This window comes from Felis catus, chromosome X (assembly GCF_018350175.1).
Source record: "Felis catus isolate Fca126 chromosome X, F.catus_Fca126_mat1.0, whole genome shotgun sequence".
NCBI lineage: Eukaryota > Metazoa > Chordata > Mammalia > Carnivora > Felidae > Felis > Felis catus.
The window spans coordinates 1,506,616-1,526,221 of NC_058386.1; the positions used below are offsets into that span (position 1 = coordinate 1,506,616).

The 19,606-nt window shown below is 56.5% G+C and overlaps 1 protein-coding gene and 1 long non-coding RNA gene across 4 annotated transcripts in view; one reads left to right on the top strand and one right to left on the bottom strand.

Moving 5' to 3' along the window:
• Window positions 1–8,242: 8,242 nt before the first annotated feature.
• Window positions 8,243–14,087, bottom strand: LOC109496356. The gene is made up of 3 exons (XR_002152333.3): window positions 13,947–14,087; window positions 12,630–12,930; window positions 8,243–9,547 (listed from the first exon to the last, which is right to left on the bottom strand). It is a non-coding gene; the product is annotated as an uncharacterized LOC109496356 (long non-coding RNA).
• Window positions 14,088–14,255: 168 nt separating this feature from the next.
• The window catches only part of CD99 (CD99 molecule (Xg blood group)), a 31,394-nt gene continuing 26,043 nt past the window's right edge, over window positions 14,256–19,606 (top strand). For 2 of the 3 annotated variants that reach the window (XM_045051306.1, XR_006593347.1), the window contains exon 1: window positions 14,256–14,407. In XM_045051306.1, the coding sequence (XP_044907241.1) occupies window positions 14,341–14,407 (67 nt within the window). In that variant the 5' untranslated portion in view covers window positions 14,256–14,340. The remainder of the gene's footprint in view (window positions 14,408–19,606) is intronic. The other variant, XM_045051305.1, reaches the window with a different exon arrangement.

Below are 19,606 nucleotides of genomic sequence, written 5' to 3' on the forward strand. Positions count from 1 at the left end.
ATGGCTCAGAGCCTGGAGCCTGTTTCTGATTCTGTGTCTCCCTCTCTCTCTGCCCCTCCCCCGTTCATGCTCTGTCTCTCTCTGTCCCAAAAAATAAATAAACGTTGAAAAAAAAATAAAAATAAAAATAAATAATAAATAAGACCAGTAGGGTTAATGGGCAGTAAGGACTTCCCTGCACAGGTGGTTGTAGAAATCATGGCCCCGTTATTGGATTTGTCTCCTTTTCTACCTTATAGTGTCACCCGTGATGATGCATCGTCTGTTGACCTGATTGTAAAAGTGTGGTAACACGTAAATTGCTAACCATGGGGCTTTTCCCGTTACAGTTTCCCGTTAAAGATACCAGCCTTTCTTCAGGCTAACTGCAAACCTGGGGTACCTGTCTCCACATGCCCGTCAAGTGCTTTGGGGTTTGCACGTTAGCGAGATCTTTAAATTCCGCAAGAAAAATACACTGTACCATCTGTTGATGGTCTGATGTTTTCAGTCCTCATAATACAAACAAAAAAAAAGGAAAGAAAGAAAGACCAAAAGAAAGAATGAGAAAGAAAGAAAGAGAGAGAGAAAGAAAGACCAAAAGAAAGAATGAGAAAGAAAGAAAGAAAGAAAGAAAGAGAGAAAGAAAGAGAAAGAAAGAGAAAGAAAGGAAGAAAGAAAGAAGGAAAGAAGGAAGGAAGAAGGGAAGGAAGGAAGGAAAGAAGATAGAAAGAAAGAAAAAAAGAAAGAAAGAGAAAGGAAGAAAGAAAGAGAAAGAAAGAAAGAGAAAGAAAGAAAGAAAGAAAGAGAAAGGAAGAAAGAAGGAAAGAAGGGAAGGAAGGAAGGAAGGAAGGAAGGAAGGAAAGAAATAGAAAGAAAGAAAGAAAGAAAGAAAGAAAGAAAGAAAGAAAAAGAAAGGAAGAAAGAAAGAAAGAGAAAGAAAGAAAGAAAGAAAGAAAGAAGGAAAGAGAAAGAAATAGAAAGAAAGAAAGAAAGAAAGAAAGAAAGAAAGAAAGAAAAAGAAAGGAAGAAAGAAAGAAGGAAGGAAAGAGAAAGAAAGAAAAAGAAAGAAAGAAAGAAAGAAAGAAAAAGAAAGAAAGAAAGAAAGAAAGAAAGAAAGAAAGAAAGAAAGAAAGAAAGAAAGAAAAAGGGTTTATTGGGGAAGTCGCGGGGGTTGGGGGGGGTTCCTGACCCCACCAAACTTGACCGCCCTGACCTTCGTCCTGACCAGCCGTGGCCTCCTGGACGGTGTTTAGGTCCTGACTTTCTGGAGGTTTCCAGACACGGGAGCCCGTCGGATTGGGGAGAGAGCCCTGAGGAATTCGAATCACTTCTCCCCGGGGCCGAGGGGTAAGGACCCATCCCGTGGCATCCACCAGGGTGGGCGGGCTCCAGCTAGACGCGTAGACGGCTTTCCTTTGCCCCGCCACCCTTGTCTCCGCCTGTTTAAAAAAAGATACATTGCAAAGAAAGCGGATTTCAGAGTATACACTTGCTGCCCCCTGTAGAACGTTTCTCTCCTGTTGCCTTTTTCTTTAGCGCGTCTGTGCGTTTTGTTCTTTTAATTCTTCTTCTTCTTTTTTTTTTTTTTTTTTTTTTTGCAAGACCTACTCTCCGGGAGAACAGCACCTCTCTGTGTGTGGTTACAGAGGCCGGGCTCAGGGGACAGCCCACAACATCTCCATGGGGAAGGTGAAAACAAAAACAGCGGAAGGGAAGCCGGGGCGGAGAGCTGAGCCAGAGGGGGGCCCAGCGGGGACACATCTGGGGCGTGACTTGGGTCACTTTGCTGCCTGACCTGTGCGTGGAGCTCACCAGCCCAAGCCTGCACCGCCCGCCCGTGTGGCTCCGACCCCCTAGAGGAGGAAGCTGGTCCTATAGCAATACGTCTATACGTCTGGCACCCTTGTCACCCCCCCCCCGCTCCCTCCCCCCCCCCCCCCCCCCCCCCCCCCCCGCCGGGGCTGCTGGAGAAAAAGGGAGAACACGGGTTTTCTCAGAAAAAAACTGCTCAGAGATGTTAGGATTCGCACAAGGACTTCTGTGCCCACGGGAGGTGCCCGAGGCTGTGGGCAGGTAGGTCCCCACGGGGAGGTGGGGGGCTCAGCCCGACGAGACCGCTCTCTGCGACCACACACGCCAACCCCGGACCCACCTGAGACTCGGATCCACCAGCTACAGATGGGAGCGACCCGGGACCCCCTCCTCGGGCCGCATGAGCTCTGAGCTCCGGGAAGCGTGTTACTCACTAGGTCATGGGTTCACTATCACAGGATGCAACCGAGGACCAGCCAGAGGACCAGGGGCACAGGACAGAGTGAGAGTTTGCACACGCTTCCCAGGTGCACATGTGTCCGCCCATGAACTGTGTCCTCCCCATCAGGTCATCACAGTTTCGGCAGCACCCACATATCCGTGCAATAAATACCTTTTATTCTATTTCTGCAAAACCATTCAGGACTCTGTTGTCGGGTCGGAGAAACGTTGACAGATGGGGTGGGGACTCCTCGGAATGAGCGAAAGCTACACGGGACTGCTCCCGCCCGCCTGCACACCGTCCCGCACAAAAGGATCCAACACGGGAAGGAAAATACATGGGCGTGGTTTTTCCCTTGTGTCTGGTGTCTGTTTGCCGGGACCACAAACTGGAGGGTGCGGGGGCGGAGGGGTGCGATCTCAGGACAACAGAAACGTATTCCCGCTGAGCGCGGGCGATCAGAAGTGTGAAACCGAGAGCGTCTGCAGGGCTGATGCGCTCTGGAGATTCCTGGGGAGGGTATGTCCTCACTGCAGGCCCTGCTGTATTCGTGTGGCCTCAGAAGCCACCTGTGTTTTCATTTTCCTGGAGCACCTATGACCTCCGCCCCCTAAGTCAAGGCCCTGCTGCAGAGAAAACAGCACCCACAGGCGACACAAATACATAGGAGAGGGCACTTATTATAGGAATCGGCTCACGTGATTATGGAGGGACACAGGTGCTCCCACCTGCCGCCTGTAACATGGACAATGGAGAAAGCCAAGGTGTTATCTGGCCTGAGTCCAAAGGCCTCAGAACCAGGACCTTCGCGCCCAAATGTGGGACAGGACAGAGGTCTCTGCTGCAGCAGAGAGAGGAGAGAGAGAGTGCAAGCAAGTCCCGGGTCCTCCGTTGTTCTTAGGTTCCATGCTGGCACTCAACTGATTAGGCGTGGCCCACCCACGCCAAGGAGGGCCATGTGGTTGAGTCAGTGCACCACCCAGCGATGAAGGGATCCCCAGACCCTGGGTGAGGGGCAGGCAGGGCTGTGGGAGGCTCCCCGCAATCCCGGGCCCCGCCCTGGCCCTCACTCAACATGGGCCTCTTTCTTTTGTCTTCTGATCTCTTCAAGCATCACAGCAAACCACCTGATATTCCCAAAGTGCCTTTCGGGACCGATTTTCTCCAAAGGAACACTTACGACATCAGTTCCACAGCTTTTTTACATCCAAGGTGTGCATTTTTTCACGTTTATTTATCGTTTTTATTATTTTTTTTTAATTTTAAATGCCTTATTTATTTTTGAGACAGAGAGAGACAGAGCGCAAGCAGGAGACGGACGGAGACAGAGGGAGAGAGAGTGGGAGAGGGGCAGAGGCAGGGAGAGATCCCAAGCAGAGAATCCCGAGCAGGCTCTGAGCTGTCAGTGCAGAGCCTGATGCAGGGATCAAACCCACGAACCGTGAGATCATGACCTGAGCTGAATTCAAGAGTCAGACACTCAGCCGACTGAGACACCCAGGCGCCCCTGACATTTGTTATTATTGTTATTATTTTATCATTATTATTATTAAGGAATAAATTATCCTTGTATGTGAGGAGAAAACAAGCCAGAAACAAAGCTGTTTGAATGGTTTGCTTTTGTTTATGAGACCAAGGCTATTTCCAAGAGTGATGCAACCAAGCTGAAGGCTTAGCCCCAGCAGAAGGGGTTTCCCGCTGCCATCCTGAGATGCATGTAACTTCTTTGTTCAGTCTCCACCCCGGGCCCCCAGACTTTCTTCCAGCCGTCCACACCCCGCTGTCTGCACCGCGTGCTGATTTTTACGGCTTGCGTCCGGAGATCCGGGCTGTGCTGGCTTCTGGGCTGTGTTGACCAACCTGAGGGAGTGAGTCAGGGCAGAAGACCCTGCTGTGGGTTATACACTGTCTCCCCTGCTTTGGTCTCCAGCCGAACTCACAACGGGACCTTGTCTGGAAACAGGGTCTTTGCAGTTGTGGGAAAGTGAAGGATCGGAGATGAGCCGATCCTGGTTGAGGGTGGGTCTGAACCCCATGACAGGTGTCCTTCTAAGAGACACAAGAGGAGACACAGACACAGACACGGAGGAGAAGCCACGTGAACACAGAGGCACAGACAGAAGAGACGTGGCCACAAGCCCAGGGACGCCTGGAGCCCCAGAAGCTGGAAGAGGCAGGAAGGACCCTCCCCTGGAGCCTCTGGAGGGAGCACAGCCCTGCCCGGATCTCAGGGGTCCTGTCCCTCCTGGATCTCAGTGGCCCTGCCCCTCCTGGATCTCAGTGGCCCTTCCCTGCCTAAATCTCAGTGGCCCTGCCCTGCCTGGATCTCAGTGGTCCTGCCCTGCCTGGGTCTCAGCGGCCCTGCCCTGCCTGGATCTCAGCAGCCCTGCCCTGCCTGCATCTCAGGGGCCCTGCCCCTCCTGGATGTCAGTGGCCTTGCCCTGCCTGGTTCTCAGGGGCCCTGCCCCTCCTGGATCTCAGTGGCCCTTCCCTGCCTGGATCTCAGTGTCCCTGCCCTGCCTGGTTCTCAGGGGTCCTGCCCCTCCTGGATCTCAGTGGTCCTGCCCCTCCTGGATCTCAGTGGCCCTGCCCCGCCTGGATCTCAGGGGTCCTGCCCTGCCTGGGTCTCAGCGGCCCTGCCCTGCCTGGATCTCAGTGGTCCTGCCCTGCCTGGGTCTCAGCGGCCCTGCCCTGCCTGGATCTCAGCAGCCCTGCCCCCCCTGGATCTCAGTGGTCCTGCGCCTCCTGGATCTCAGCAGCCCTGTCCTGCCTGCATCTCAGGGGCCCTGCCCCTCCTGGATGTCAGTGGCCTTGCCCTGCCTGGTTCTCAGGGGCCCTGCCCCTCCTGGATCTCAGTGGCCCTTCCCTGCCTGGATCTCAGTGTCCCTGCCCTACCTGGGTCTCAGTGGCCCTGCCCTGCCTGGATCTCAGTAGTCCTGCCCCTCCTGGTCTCAGGGGTCCTGCACTGCCTGGGTCTCAGTGGCCCTGCCTTGCCTGGGTCTCAGTGGCCCTGCCCTGCCTGGGTCTCAGTGGCCCTGCCCTGCCTGGATCTCAGTGGCCCTGCCCCTCCTGGATCTCAGCGGCCCTGCCCTGCCTGGATCTCAGGGGCCCTGCCCTGCCTGGTTCTCAGGGGCCCTGCCCCTCCTGGATCTCAGCGGCCCTGCCCTGCCTGGATCTCAGGGGTCCTGCCCTGCCTGGATCTCAGTGGCCCTTCCCTGCCTGGATCTCAGTGGCCCTGCCCTGCCTGGATCTCAGGGGTCCTGCCCTGCATGGATCTCAGCAGCCCTTCCTGGATCTCAGTGGCCCTGACCTGCCTGGATCTCAGTGGCCCTGCCCTGCCTGGATCTCAGTGGTCCTGCGCCTCCTGGATCTCAGCAGCCCTGTCCTGCCTGCATCTCAGGGGCCCTGCCCCTCCTGGATCTCAGTGTCCCTGCCCTGCCTGGTTCTCAGGGGTCCTGCTCTGCCTGGATCTCAGGGGCCCTGCCCTGCCTGGATCTCAGTGGCCCTGCCCTGCCTGGGTCTCAGCGGCCCTGCCCTTCCTGGATCTCAGCAGCCCTGCCCTGCCTGGGTCTCAGTGGCCCTGCCCTGCCTGGGTCTCAGTGGCCCTGCCCTGCCTGGGTCTCAGTGGCCCTGCCCTTCCTGGATCTCAGTGGCCCTGCCCCTCCTGGATCTCAGTGGCCCTGCCCCTCCTGGATCTCAGTGGCCCTGCCTTGCCTGGATCTCAGTGGTCCTGCACCTCCTGGATCTCAGCAGCCCTGTCCTGCCTGCATCTCAGGGGCCCTGCCCCTCCTGGATGTCAGTGGCCTTGCCCTGCCTGGATCTCAGTGGCCCTGCCCTGCCTGGGTCTCAGTGGCCCTGCCCTGCCTGGATCTCAGTGGCCCTGCCCCTTCTGGATCTCAGCGGCCCTGCCCTGCCTGGATCTCAGGGGCCCTGCCCTGCCTGGTTCTCAGGGGCCCTGCCCCTCCTGGATCTCAGTGGCCCTGTCCTGCCTGGATCTCAGAGGTCCTGTCCCTCCTGGATCTCAGTGGCCCTGCCCTGCCTGGGTCTCAGTGGCCCTGCCCCTCCTGGATCTCAGTGGCCCTGCCCCTCCTGGATCTCAGTGGCCCTGCCCTGCCTGGTTCGCAGGGATCCTGCTCTGCCTGGATCTCAGGGGCCCTGCCCTGTCTGGGTCTCAGTGGCCCTGCCCCTTCTGGATCCCAGATGTCTGGTGTCCACGGCTGGGGGAACTTGAATTCCTGTTGTTCTAAGCCCCCAGTTTGGTGATATTTTGTCACGGCTGCTCAAGGAAGTTCATTCACAATCCTGCTCTCGTCCCCGGGTCCTCAGGCTGCGGCAAATGCAGCCCAGCGTTGGCCACAGTCCCTGACCCCACGTGCAGTCCCTGCAGCCGCTCCGGCCCAGGCTTCCCCAGCTCCAGGAAGCAGCCGGCCCCTCCTGTCATCGGGTGCTCTTGGCTGAGTTCCCTTGATCTCCCGTCCCCGCCCTGGGGTGACTGATAGAACCACACCCTTCCTGCCACCTGGCCTGGCCCCTTCTGTCTCCCAGGGACCTCTTCTGGCTGTTCACGCATTCTCCGGTGTGGGGTGGTTTCGATGGGGACCCTAGAAACAGGCCAGAGATGACTCAAAGCCACGGACGCTTTGTCTCCTTGCTCGAGAATTCCTGGAACGATAACACGGTGACTCTTACCCCGAGATACGAAGACTGTGTTTTAAATTTTTTAGTGTTTATTCACTTTTGAGAGAGACAAAGAGAGATAGACAGCAAGTCAGGGAGGGGCAGAGACAGAGGGAGACCCAGAATCCGAAACAGGCTCCAGGCTCCGAGCCATCAGCACAGAGCCCGACGCGGGGCTCGAACTCGCAAACACACACGCCCAGCCCACAAGTCAACGGTCGTGGGTCAGTTTTCCTTACAATAAAGATGCGAATTTCCTCCAAAGACCCAAAAAGCACCGTCACCCAAGTTGACTTTGTCACTGCAATAAAAAACAGGGACACGTGGCTCACGTGTGAGTTAAATGTTTACCGAATCCTGCTGGATTTTTTTTTTTCTCTGCCCATCAATGGCCACCATGAGCCAACTCGGGGAACGCTGCTGAAATCTGGAAAGAACCTCTGCACCCCAGACCAGCTCATTTGACCTCGAGCTCCCACGCAGACAGTGCTCATTTTGTCTTTTTCCCTTCCCCCCTCCCCAAAACCAAAGGGATTGCAAACCCCTTGGGGACGTTATTGGGTGCCCTAGAGGTGATCAGAACACTGCGGGGGGCTTGGCAAATACTTAAGAAGGTCAGTCTTTTGGGGCACAGAGATGATGCCCGAGGAACTCATGTGTGGGCACGAGTCATGGCTGATGTGTGGCTCAGCCAGGACAGCTCAGCTGGGCTCCGCGGACCCGCCCAGACGTGAGCATGTGGCGGCAGGGAGGTTGGCAGGACAGGGAGCTCAGACAGTGAGAAGGGTCGGGGTCACTTGGCCTGCATTGCACTGACTACCGCGAGGGGCGGCATGACCGTAGACGGGACCGCTGGCCTCCTGGACGCCCCCTGTGCATTGCAGAAGCTGTATTTGCATTTGTTTGCAAAGCATAGCGCCCTTTGGCTTTGTTCGCGCTCTGTTCCCTGTGGCACAGCACCCAGCCTGTCCCTGCAGGGAGCAAGCGGGCGCGGGGTGGTCTTGATATGACACGGAGAGACAGGACGAAACAGGCAGAGCGTCTGAGCACAGCAAACGCCCCCCACCCCGTCCCCCCTGCCCAGGCTTAAGGTTCGTCTTAAGAATGGAACAGAAGCGACCTACGTCCCCGCCAGGATGCCCTCAGGGATTTGACAAAAGACCGGACTAAAAACAAGTAGGAGAGGGGCCCCTGGGTGGCTCAGTCCGACTTCAGCTCACGTGACGATCTCACGGTTCGCGGGTTCGAGCCCCGCGTCGGGCTCTGGGCTGACGGCTCGGAGCCTGGAGCCTGCTTCGGATTCTGTGTCTCCCTCTCTCTCTGCCCCTCCCCTGCTCGCGCTCTCTGTCTCTGTGCCTCGCAAGAATATATAAAGATTAAGAAACAAAATCTTTTTTGAAATAAAAACAATAAAAATCACCAGCAGGCCATAAAACGTTAAGACCCACGGGGTCCAGCGTGGACACAGAGCAGCCCTCATAAGCTGCAAGTGAGTCGATCAGGAATGTGCAACCCAGCACCCAGACTTCTCCAGCCAATAAGGCAGATAAGGGGGGAGGGGGGCACCCAAAACCTTATAAACAAGGAAGTTGCGGGCCGTCCTCGGGCATTCACTTTCGAGTGCCTCCTCTCTGTTAAGACAGTTTGCACGTTTTCTTCCTTCCGGATGTTTTATTCTAATCGATTTTTCCTCCTGCTCACTTTGCATCAATCTTTTCCTTCTCCAACATGGGGAGACAACAGATCCCGGGCATTGAGGTAAAAACATCCTGCCACACTGGGATCCCCTCGCCAGGATCCCCCGAGAGGAGGACCGTCAGAAGGAGACAGGGGTTGTTTCAACCCGTGGGCCCGTGTCAAACGCTTCCTGCCCACAAGACGATCACGGGAAACCACCCGAGCTCGTCAGTGATCGACGGCCATCCTGTGGCCGACAACGGTCTCCCGACCAACAACCCTTGGCTCCTGTCAGCCAACAGCCCCGACCGGATCACAAATGATGACCTGGTTTCATCCCTCTGTCCTCCCGGAAGCTCGTGATGTGGTGTCTGTGGGACAGCCTCACCCAGCATCTCAGCCAGAGCTGATTTCGGGAATGTGTGCAGTTGCACCTGGGGTCACAAGGGGGCTCCACACTTGGTGTGACGGTCTCCTGCCGCCATCTTGAAATTCTTAATCATGTTTGCACAAGCAGCCAAAGTTGGCCAAGCCCTCCCACACTGTAGGGTTTTCGGTTTGTTTGTTTGTTCGTAGCCAAATGCGTGCGTGGGTGTCTTCAACCGCTAAGTTTTGGGGTAGTATCTTACACATAACTGGAACCATTATACGTCTTAGAATTAAGACGGATGCAATTTTTGCCATGGACCACGTTCACGTAGATGTAAAAAATGACCAGGAGTTTCGTTATCTCAATGCACAGCCTTTGGAACGCAGTTAGCCTCACCAAAAGTCTGGGACAACTCTTTCCGGCCCATGACCGTGACCGTCATGGCCAACGCATGTAGCAGGGAAGACGCCACTCTGGGATGCTGGCCACCCACACGGTGCGAAGACACAGGGTTGTTTCCTTGTTGAAACACACGTAGAGACAAACAGCGTTCGTGTTCCAAATGCAGTTCGGGAGGGTCCCCTTATCTGCGGTTTGGGACACAGATAATCCTCCTGAGATATTGCCAGAAGGTCAGCAACAGTAGCCTGACTCTACGTCGCAATGCCTACATCATTCACCCCAGTTCATCTCATCATATCACATCTTACCGTCTCACGTCATCACAAGAAGGAGAAGGGGGAGTACAGAAATACGAGATGTTTGAGGGAGACAGAGAAAGACCACGTCCCCATAACTTTACAGGACCGCGTGTTGTTCTAATTCTTCTATTTTATGATCGTTATTGTTCTTCTCAGACTGCAACTGATTGATAAATTAAACTTTGCCAAAGGCTTGCGTGTGTAGGGGAAAATATAGCCCATGTAGGATTGGGTCCTATCTGTAGTTTCAGACACACACTTGGAGCTTTGGAACGTGTCCCCCGGGATAAGGGGGAGACTCGCGGACTCTGGGAAATAGGTTTGTTCTTGATTCTGACCCAGACAAGCCACAACTTAGCCCCTTCAACAGAGTGGTTGTTTTTATATTACGTAGCTTCACTACATCTTTTGACTTCTGCAGTGGACCCAACCTACGTCACGTTTAAGAGGGGGGAAGATACACACACCTAAGGCTCACACATGACCTTTTCTCCTAAATTAATTAAAGTACTGTTTTTAAAATAGATTGGACCACTGACAGGCACACCCCGTGAACTTTCTAATATAAGAACTCTAGCATAAAACACACTCTTTCTCTCGGTTGCTGTGGACACTCTGAGGAAAATGCCAGTGGTTTGCAGGCAATCCAGAGGCAGTAAGGTACAAACAGCCTAGACTCAGAACCAGAAAGACTTGGTTCTCATCCCAGCCTGCCACCCCTGAGCTCCATGGGCCCAGGGAGTTTCCTCATGAGCTGAAATAGGCTAATCACTCCCTACCTCATCCATCCATCCATCCACACATCCATCCATCCATCATCCATCCCTCCATCCAACTGTCCATCCAACCATCCATTCATCCATCCATCCATCCATCGACCCATCCATCCATCTATCATCCATCCATCCACAATCTATCCATCCTTCTATCTGTCCATCCATCCATCTATCCATCCTTCCATCCATCCATCCATCCATCCATCCATCCATCCATCAATCCATCCACACATCCATCTACCCATTCATCCATCCATCCATCTATCCATCCATCCATCCATCTATCCATCCATCCATCCATCCATCCATCCATCCATCCATCTATCCACACATGCATCCATCCATCCATCCATGCATCCATCCATGCATTCACCCAGTCTCATCCATCCAGGCACCCATCCATCCATTCACATACCCATCCATGCATCCATCCGTTGGCCAATCCCAGCCACCTATCTTTCATTCACCATCCATCTACCCACTCATCCATCCATCCACCCACCCATCTATCCCAGTCAGGCTCTGTGCTGACAGCTGGGAGCCTAGAGCCTGCTTTGGATTCTGTGTATCCCTCTCTCTCTGCTCCTCCCCGATCTCTCTCTCTCTCTCTCTCTCTCTCTCTCTCTCTCTCTCAGAAACAAACATTAAAAAAATTAACAAAAAAACAGAAACTAATACAGATGCAGTGCAGAGAGGTTAGCAAATACAGATAACAAAGACATCCCTCGCCGTATAAGAAATCATCCCGACTACAGGTTTGGACAGCCCAGAGAGCGTTTCTAGGCAACGTGCACGGGTTTGGGGTGTTCTTGGTGCATTTATGTGTATCCTCCTTGGAAACCGAACTCCCCAAAATCATTCTTCAGAAGGAGAGAAGGACCGGAAGAGGTCGAGGTGTTGACAGTGTTAGGGGTCCCCACCCCGCTTCCGGGGAAAGAAAGATAAGACAGAGTCTTTCTTACAGAAGGCACGTCCGTTTAGGTGCCCCCCAACTATTTTGTGCCCCTGCACCCTTCATGCACCACTTGCTTGCAGGTGTCAGAACGACACAGAATTACAAAAACCTCAGTGGTTAACGATTTTCTGGGAACCAAGGAATGGAAAAACCAGCGTCTACCCGGGCAGGAGATGACCCAACTGACTCAGAGACCGGAAGCCCGGCGTTCAGCCCCACGTGCCGTTTCCACAGTCCAGACTCACCTGGCTCGCGTTCCCAAGGAATTTCTGCAGGATTTTTACGCCTCTTTGGACTCCCCAGGCAGCACACCAGCAGGAGCCGGACTATTGATAACACTGACCCCTGCTGGCCTTTGCGAGCTCCATCAGTCAGGACCTGGACCCTGTCACCTTAAGGTGACTTCCGCCCCTTCGTGAATACGTGTGCGGCCGTCACCTTCACCACCCACCCCAGTTTTTCCAGGTAAATACACAAAGCCCTGTGGTCAACAAAGGATCGTCCCTGGAAAGTGGGAGAAGGGCTAGTGTGTGTGTGTGTGTGTGTGTGTGTGTGTGTGTTACACGGACGCAAACAGGCTCACACGTCCATCCTGTCCCCAGGCTGAACCAGTATAACGCATGCAGACCAAGAAGCCTGTTCTGAGTCGAGCTCCCTCCCGCGTCCATCTGTCTGTCTCAGCCTATGCCCTTCAAAGATGTGTTCCCTGGCGTTTGGATACAACTCCGGATGCTTCTCTAATTCATTTAATTTTGATTCTGGAACTCAGGGCTTCCTGATGTCAGAGTGTCCGGAAAATGCGATGGAAATTTTTTAGTTTGAGCCAAGGAAGGGAGCGCTTGAAAAAAACAAAAGCCAACTTAACGAATCACAAAGAAAAGTCTTCAAAATGCCTGTGGGGATGAACATAAATTGAAAAAAATAAAATAAAACAACAATCCTCAAAGCCTGGCATTCGCTGCAAGTGACGGGTGATGGAGACCTAGCCCCTTGGGGATAAAATGCGCACCCTGCCTGCAGAATGTTCTGGAACATTCAGGGTGGTGTCAACAGAGGAGTTTGAGTCCTCGCGCAGCCCGTGACAGAAGTTAAGGACTGGCCAGGCTGAGGTTTTCTTTTGAAGATGACAGGGCTGGGCTGGAAACTTCCCCGGGGTTGGGGAGGGGTCTCTGGGTTTTGACTTTGGTACAAACCAGGTGGTTTCTTTCATGCACGCATTATTCTGAGGCTGACTTACCTCAAGGTGCCAAAAAGGCTGCACCAGCTCCAGCATCCCTTTGCTCCACAGGAAGAGCCTACTGTTTGCCCCGGCCCAGGGTCCACACCCTCCTCTGGCCCCAAGGCTGTGGCCAGGGAGAGGGGAATGAGGAGAGACAGAGGCCTTGAGCGGGTCAGTGGGGGCTGGGGGCACACGTGGTCTCCGCTGGGCAGTCCACCCAGATTGACTCCCAAGGCAGATGACTGTTGTTTTGATGAGAAAGGATTCCGTGAAATTCATGCGTCTGAATCCACAATCTGACGTTTGACTTTCTGCCGGCCTAGAAGCCAGAAAACTTCCCTGCTGCAGTTGTCTAAGGGGGGGGCCCTGGGGTGCAACGCAATGCCTCTGCCCTGCGCCCCTGTGTCTGAGTCACGGAGGTGACAGAAGGTGGCAGCAGCTAGGCGGGTGACCCCTGAGGGGAAGGGTGTGCTGGGTGGGAGCCTGGCCAGCCCGTAGGAGGGTTTGCAGGGCCAAAGCAGGCATCTGACTCAGGGATTTTTCTGCGGACAAGATGTTCTGCATCCTGAATACACACGGACAGAATATGAAGCTAACATCTCAATTAAATATATATATATATATTGATAGTCTGGGCGGGGGTCCAGCCCCAGCACCGCTGGCCTGTGACCTGCACAGGGACCCATCAGGGCCCCAGCACCTCCTGAGGGGAAGGGGAGGGGTTTCCTGCCTCTCTCTCTCTCTCTCTCCCCCCCCCCACACACTTTCTTGGGCAGAGGAAGCCTCTCCCCCCTCCGCACCCCCTCTCCCCCCCACAGGCCCCTCCCCCCCCCCCCCCCCCGGGCCGGGAAGCCTCTCCCCCTCCCCCTTCGGGCTGGAGAAGCCTTCCCCGCCCCCCCCCCCCCACCGCGTGGGCTGGGGAGAGGCTTCCGGAGGCTCCTGCAGGGGGAGTCCCCATTGAGACTGGGGAGTGAGGCTTGCCCTGCGCCCCCAAAGCCTGCACCCCGAGCTCCGGGCTGTGTCAGTTCAGACTGGACTTCGGGATGGGAGTGGGGTCTGCGCGGGGAGGGGACAGGGACCCACCTCTCGCGGGAAAGGAGAGGATTTCACTTTGTTCCCCCCCCCCCACCCCCAAGGTGGCCCCAGGGTCCCATTAGGGGCAGGGAGGGGGCTCCCGCTGCTTGTAATGGTTTGCTTCCTGTTCGTCGGGGTGGAGGGGCCAGTGAGGGGCTGGAGGAGTCTGTGGACACATGGAGGGGTCCCAGCTCGGAGTTGGGGGTGGTCCCTCGCTTCTCCCCAGAACTGGGGGTGTTAGGAGCGGGTGGGGGTCCCCACCTTCTGAGCACGGCGCTGGGGGACTCCTCGCTTCTCTTCAGGGCTGCCCTGGGGGTGTTAGGGGCGGGCGGGGGCCCCAGTTTCCGAGCAGGGACGGCCGTCGCTGGCTCCTTTCGGGACCGCCCCAGGTAACCGCTCCTCCCCCGCTAGTCCCTCCCCTGCGCCCCGCCCGCCCCGGGTGCTCTCCGGGGGCCGCGGGAGGGGCTAGCCGAGACCGGGGCGGGGCCAGAGCGCGGGCCCTCCCCTCCCCGTGCTCCCTCCCCCCACTCCTCCCTGTCCTCCCTCCCCCCCCACTCCCTCCCTCCGCGCGCCCCGCCCCGGGGGCACTCCCGCCGACGCCGCCCGCGCGTGCCACTCCCGGGACGGTTCCTGCGCGGCGCCCGCCGGCCGCACCATGGCTCCCCGGGCCGCCGTCGCGCTGCTGCTGGTCGGCCTGCTCGGCACGCTGGTGCCCGCTCGGGGTGAGCCATCTGTGGGGCCCTGGGGGTGGGGCGGGGGGCGGGGGGCGGGGGGCGCGGGCCGGCCGGGGGACCGGCGTGGGGACGCGCGTCCGGGAACCCCCCCCACCACCCCGGGGAGGGCTTCGCGCAGTGGGGGGCGGGTGCAGGGGCGCAGCGGGGACCCCGGAACCCTCCTCCCCGCGGGACGAACGGGACGCGCTGTGCCAGCGGGTAGCCAACGCCCCGGGAGGCGGCTCCACTGTGCAACTTTCTTTCTGGGCGGTTGTGGACTTGTTCCAGAGGCCCAGGGCGCTGAGTGTTTCCAAAATCAGAAACTCGGGCAGTTGGAGGTTCCCCAGGGGAGCCGGGGGGCCCTGGATGCCCGCAGGCGGGTGACTTCTTAGGTCCCGGTCCCCCCCCCCCCCCCCCCGTAGCGGTCCTGGTCCCCCGGCGCTCTCCCGGGCCCCAGTCTTTGTTCCTGCTTGGGGAGCCACGCCCTGCACTCCGGGCCTAAATTTGGACTGGGCTGTGCAGCCGGCTCCAGCGGGGGGAGCGGGGGTGGGGGGACTTAGGGCGAACTTGGATCTCCGGGCGCGCTCACCAGCCCTGTGTGCGCAGGCTGCCCTGGGGACCTGGGCGCTGTGCTGCGCGCCCGCTGGAAACAGACGTGTGGCCTCAGCAGATTTGCGTGCGCTCCAGGAAATAATTCGGAAAACGTGGGGAAAGTGTCAGGACACCAGGACACGGAAAGGGGTCGTGACCCCACCACCCTCGCTTTGCGCGCCGGCCCGGCGTGTTTCTGCTCCTTTGCCGGTGTTTTCGGGGCGTTCGCCTTTGCAGGCGGCAGCTGGGATCATGTTTCTCTCTGTCTCTCTCTCTCCTTTCCAAAGGAGAGCTGGATTTTGCTGGACGTGGCGTTTTTAAAGCCTCTCCCCCACCCCCGGACGATTATTATGATTTTTTTTTCCTCCTGTTAATATGGCCAGATGTTTAGGGCACAGCCAGGCGGGGCAGAGTCTTGTCAGCACAGGTCTGATGATGAGAGGAGGACACATTTTGGGAACAGGGATCGCGACACGAGGTCTGGATTGTGCTGGGAAGGTTCCTTGTGTTAGTGACGTCTAGCTCCCGCGCGGGGGCAGGGGCGTGGGGTTATGTTTTGTGTCCTTGGCCTCCTGCTTGGTTCAGGAAAGATCTGCGATGTGGGGAACGTTTGCGCTTTTGAAACGGGCTTCATGCCCGCCCTGCGCTGGCTTTAGGGAAGATGAATTCTGGTCTGTGGGGGATGTGTTGGAACACTTTACAGCCTGCTGGGGAGGGCCTGGCATGCGTTTCCAAGTTGTGCCTCCTTCTTCCTTAAAGAAATGCGTTTCTTCATCTGCCCCTGGCTGCTGCTTGTGTCTCCCCGGGTGGTTGTATTTCTGCTGTTCGATTGCATGGCTCCTGTTCCAAGGAACTTTCCCGGGGTTCCGGGGAGGGGGGGGGGGGTTTGCTGACTGGCGTCTGGCTCACGGAGCTCCTCCTGTGTGCGGGAAATGGAGAAGTGCCTTTGGTGGCTCTAGGATGTGCCATCCGCTGAGGTTGGAGGAACATGAAAACAGGCCCACGGGACACGGGGCTGCAAGAAAAGGGGACCGTCCCAGAGTCCAAGACCTGCGTGGGGTGAGGGGGAAAGTCTGGAGTAGCCATGGTTTTTGCTCACAGCTCTGGGGTTCTGGGTCTGGATGGGGGGCAGCCTTAGATTCTTAGGGCCCCAAACTAGTCATTTTGTGACTGGAACCTGCCTCGGATTCTGTGTCTCCCTCTCTGTCTGCCCCTCCCCTGCTCACACTCTGTTTCTCTCTGTCTCTCTCTCTCTCTCTGTCTCTGTCTCAAAAATAAATAAACGTTAAAAAAAAATAAGAAAATTACTGGTGACCCCGTGGTGGGGGAGGCGATGGGAGCCAGCCTTGCCCCAAAAGAGCAGAGAAAGAATGGGGCTGTATACAGTACGCGTCCCAGCCCCATCCGTGTGGTCCTTCCGGCCACCTCCTTACCGGTGGGGGTTGGGGGCAGGACTCTGCTGCTCCCAATACACCAATGGGTTTTGATCGTGGAAGCGCTTTGGAGTTGGTGAAGGTGAGAAGACACTTTCTTACAGAAATATGTGTCTGGCTTGGGCTCCACGTTGGCTGTAAAAGCCCCTTGAGCCTGGGGAGGGACCTTTGCTTTTAATAGTACAGGGCGGGTTTCAGAGGCCTTGGGACCCGGGATCCGGGCTTCCTGGGTTTCTTCCGAAATTCCCGCTGGAGTGGAGACCCTCGGCAGGAAACAAGAGTCAGTTTCGACTCTCCCAGAGCAGGGATTTCACCATGAGGGGGAGGGGGGCCCCTGGTGTGTGGTGGGTGGAGACCACAGACCATTGGCTTCAGCCTACAGTCCCCAGAAGCCCCATCCCAGGGAGAATGTCAAAAGCGAGCGTGGGCTTTTTTTGTGCACCTTCCTGGTGGCTCTCGTCTGGTCTCTGCCTTTCTTGCCCGAAGATATGGCCCTGACGATCCCGCCTGTTTGCCTGCCTGCCCTTTGGGCTCTGATAAAACTTAACTGCCCTTCACTGACCTCTGCCCTGGGGCTTTTGTTTTTTTCAGTCTTCAGTCGATGCTGCTAATGCTTTGTGTGTGTGTGTGTGTGTGTGTGTGTGCATCTCGAGATAGGAAAACATCCCGGGATGTCGAGCGGGATCTGTAGGTGCTTTGTGACTTGCGCGGTCGGGCGTTGGAGGCTCAAAATTCCTCAGCTTTCTGGGTCTGCGTGGAATCATCCCGATGCTCACGGAGCGGACGAGCGTTTTACAGGGGGCCCAGCGCGTGCGTGGTGGGGGGGGGGGTTGGACAGACACACGGGGCGCAGGGCGCCTCCCTGGGTCCTCCTGTGCTTTGTTCTGACATCTGGGCGCCTGTCCCACGTGAATCAGAGATCCTTCAGGGCCGTCCTGACCCAGTTCTGGGGTTGACAACAGAGTGTGTGTTTATGGGGCTCCAGAAGTCCTTTCCGGGGCGGCGGGGGCAGGGGGGCAGTGTGGGAAACACGTTCCACATACAGAGGGGCTTTTGCGAAACACCAGAATGACACAGGCTTGACAAGGGCCAGCAGGCATTTTAATCCCCAGGGAACCTGCGGAAACAAGTCTTTCCTGCTGGTGTTACTTGTCCGAAGAAATGCAAAGGGACAGGAAGGGTGTTGTTGTGGGGTTGTAAGCGCACACAAGGTCTCCTCCCCTTCCAGACAGCGTTTCCAGGGAAGGAGAGAGGCCAGAGAGCAGTGTGGTTATGCAGCAAGCTTGTGACCAAAACACCGTGCCTGCGTGTGTGTCCGTGCGTGCACGTATGCGTGTATTGTGTGTGCATGTGTACGTGTGTGCGCGTGTGTGTATGCATGCACTGTGTGTGCGTGCATGTATGCGCGTACTGTGTGTGCACGTGTACGTGTGTGCATGCGTGTATGTACTCTGTGTGCACGTCTGTGCGTGCATGTATGCATGTATTGTGTGTGCACGTGTGTGAGCATGCGTGTGTGTATGCATGCATTATGTGCGTTGTGTACATGTGTGTGCATGTGCATGTGTGTATGCATGTATTGTGTGCATCTGTGCATGTGCGCATGTTTGGGTGTGTGTGTATGCAGGCATGTGCACACCTGTGTGCACGCACACGTGTTTGTCTGTGCACGAGTGTGTTGGTACGTGTGCACATGCTGCATGTGTGTTTGTACATATGTGCATGTGTGAGTGCTTGTGCGTGTGTGCACACACATTGTGTGGGTGCACATCTGTGCACATATGCATGAATGTTGAGTGCACACGTGTATGTGCACGCTTGTGTGTGCGCAGGTGAGCGTGTGTGTGTGCAGGTGTGTGTGTCCGAGTGTGCGTGTGTGTATGTGCATGCTTGTGTGTGGGCGAGGGTGAGCGTGTGTGCGTACGCATGTGTGTGCAGGCGTGTGTCCGAGTGCGCGCGTGTGTATGTGCATGCTTGTGTGTGCATGCGTGCATACATGTGTGTGCAGGCGGGTGTGTCCGAGTGCACACGTGTGTATATGCACGCTTCTGTGTGCACAGGTGAGCGTGTGTGTGTGCAGGCATGTGTGTCCGAGTGCACGCATGTGTGTGCATGCTTGTGTACATACGCGTGTGTGCAGGCGTGTGTGAGTCCACGCATGTGTACGTGCACGCTTGTGTGTGCACAGGTGAGCGTGTGTTTGTGTGCAGGTGTGTGTGTCCAAGTGCGCGTGTGTACGTGCATGCTTGTGTGTGGGCGCGGGTGAGCGTGTGTGTGTACGCATGTGTGTGCAGGCGTGTGTGTCTGAGTGCGCGCGTGTGTATGTGCATGCTTGTGTGTGCATGTGTGCGTACGTGTGTGTGCAGGCGTGTGTCCGAGTGCACACTTGTGTACGTGCACGCTTGTGTGTGCACGGGTGAGCGTGTGTGTGTGTGTGTGCAGGCGTGTGTCCGAGTGCGCGCGTGTGTACGTGCACGCTTGTGTGTGCGCGGGTGAGCATGTGTGTGCGCGCAGGTGAGCATGTGTGTGCGCGCAGGCGTGTGTACGAGCGCACGCATGTGTGTGTGCGCGTGTGCATGCATGTGTGCGCACGCATGTGTGCTCCACGAGCAATCCGCCCACGTGGCAGACACAGAAAACCACCATTTGCCTGTGGCTCCGCTGAGACCGCCCACTGTGTACGTGAGCGGCTCGTTTAGACCTGCATTTCCTTACGCTTGAGAAAGATCCAGATTCTGGAGTCAAGGAGAACGGTTCCCTCATGTGGTTCCCTGTTTCCACCGGGGGACTCTTTTCCATTGACATCAGCCCTGACCCACACACCAGCCCCCCGTGAGGGCCGGGTCATAGCGCCCCCCGAGGGCCGCGCGCTGAAGGCTGGGTCGACCGTTGGTGTCCCCGTGCTGCCATATTGCTTGGGCGCGTTGGCTGATGCACCAGTCCCTCCCGGTGTTTCCCGCGTGCGCGTCGTGGGTGAACGGAGACTGACCCAGGTTCCCCTTTGGATGCAGCGAGTTCACAGTATCTTCCACCGCTTTGGACACGGAGGACGTCCCTTATCTGAGTCTTTTGCTCTTAGCTTGCCCAGTCGTTAGACTAGATTTGGGAGATGGCGGCGCCAGTGCGTTTCAGCTGCGTCTCGGCGCGACTCAGCCTTGCCACTCTCCCTAGTGTGGCCCCGCTA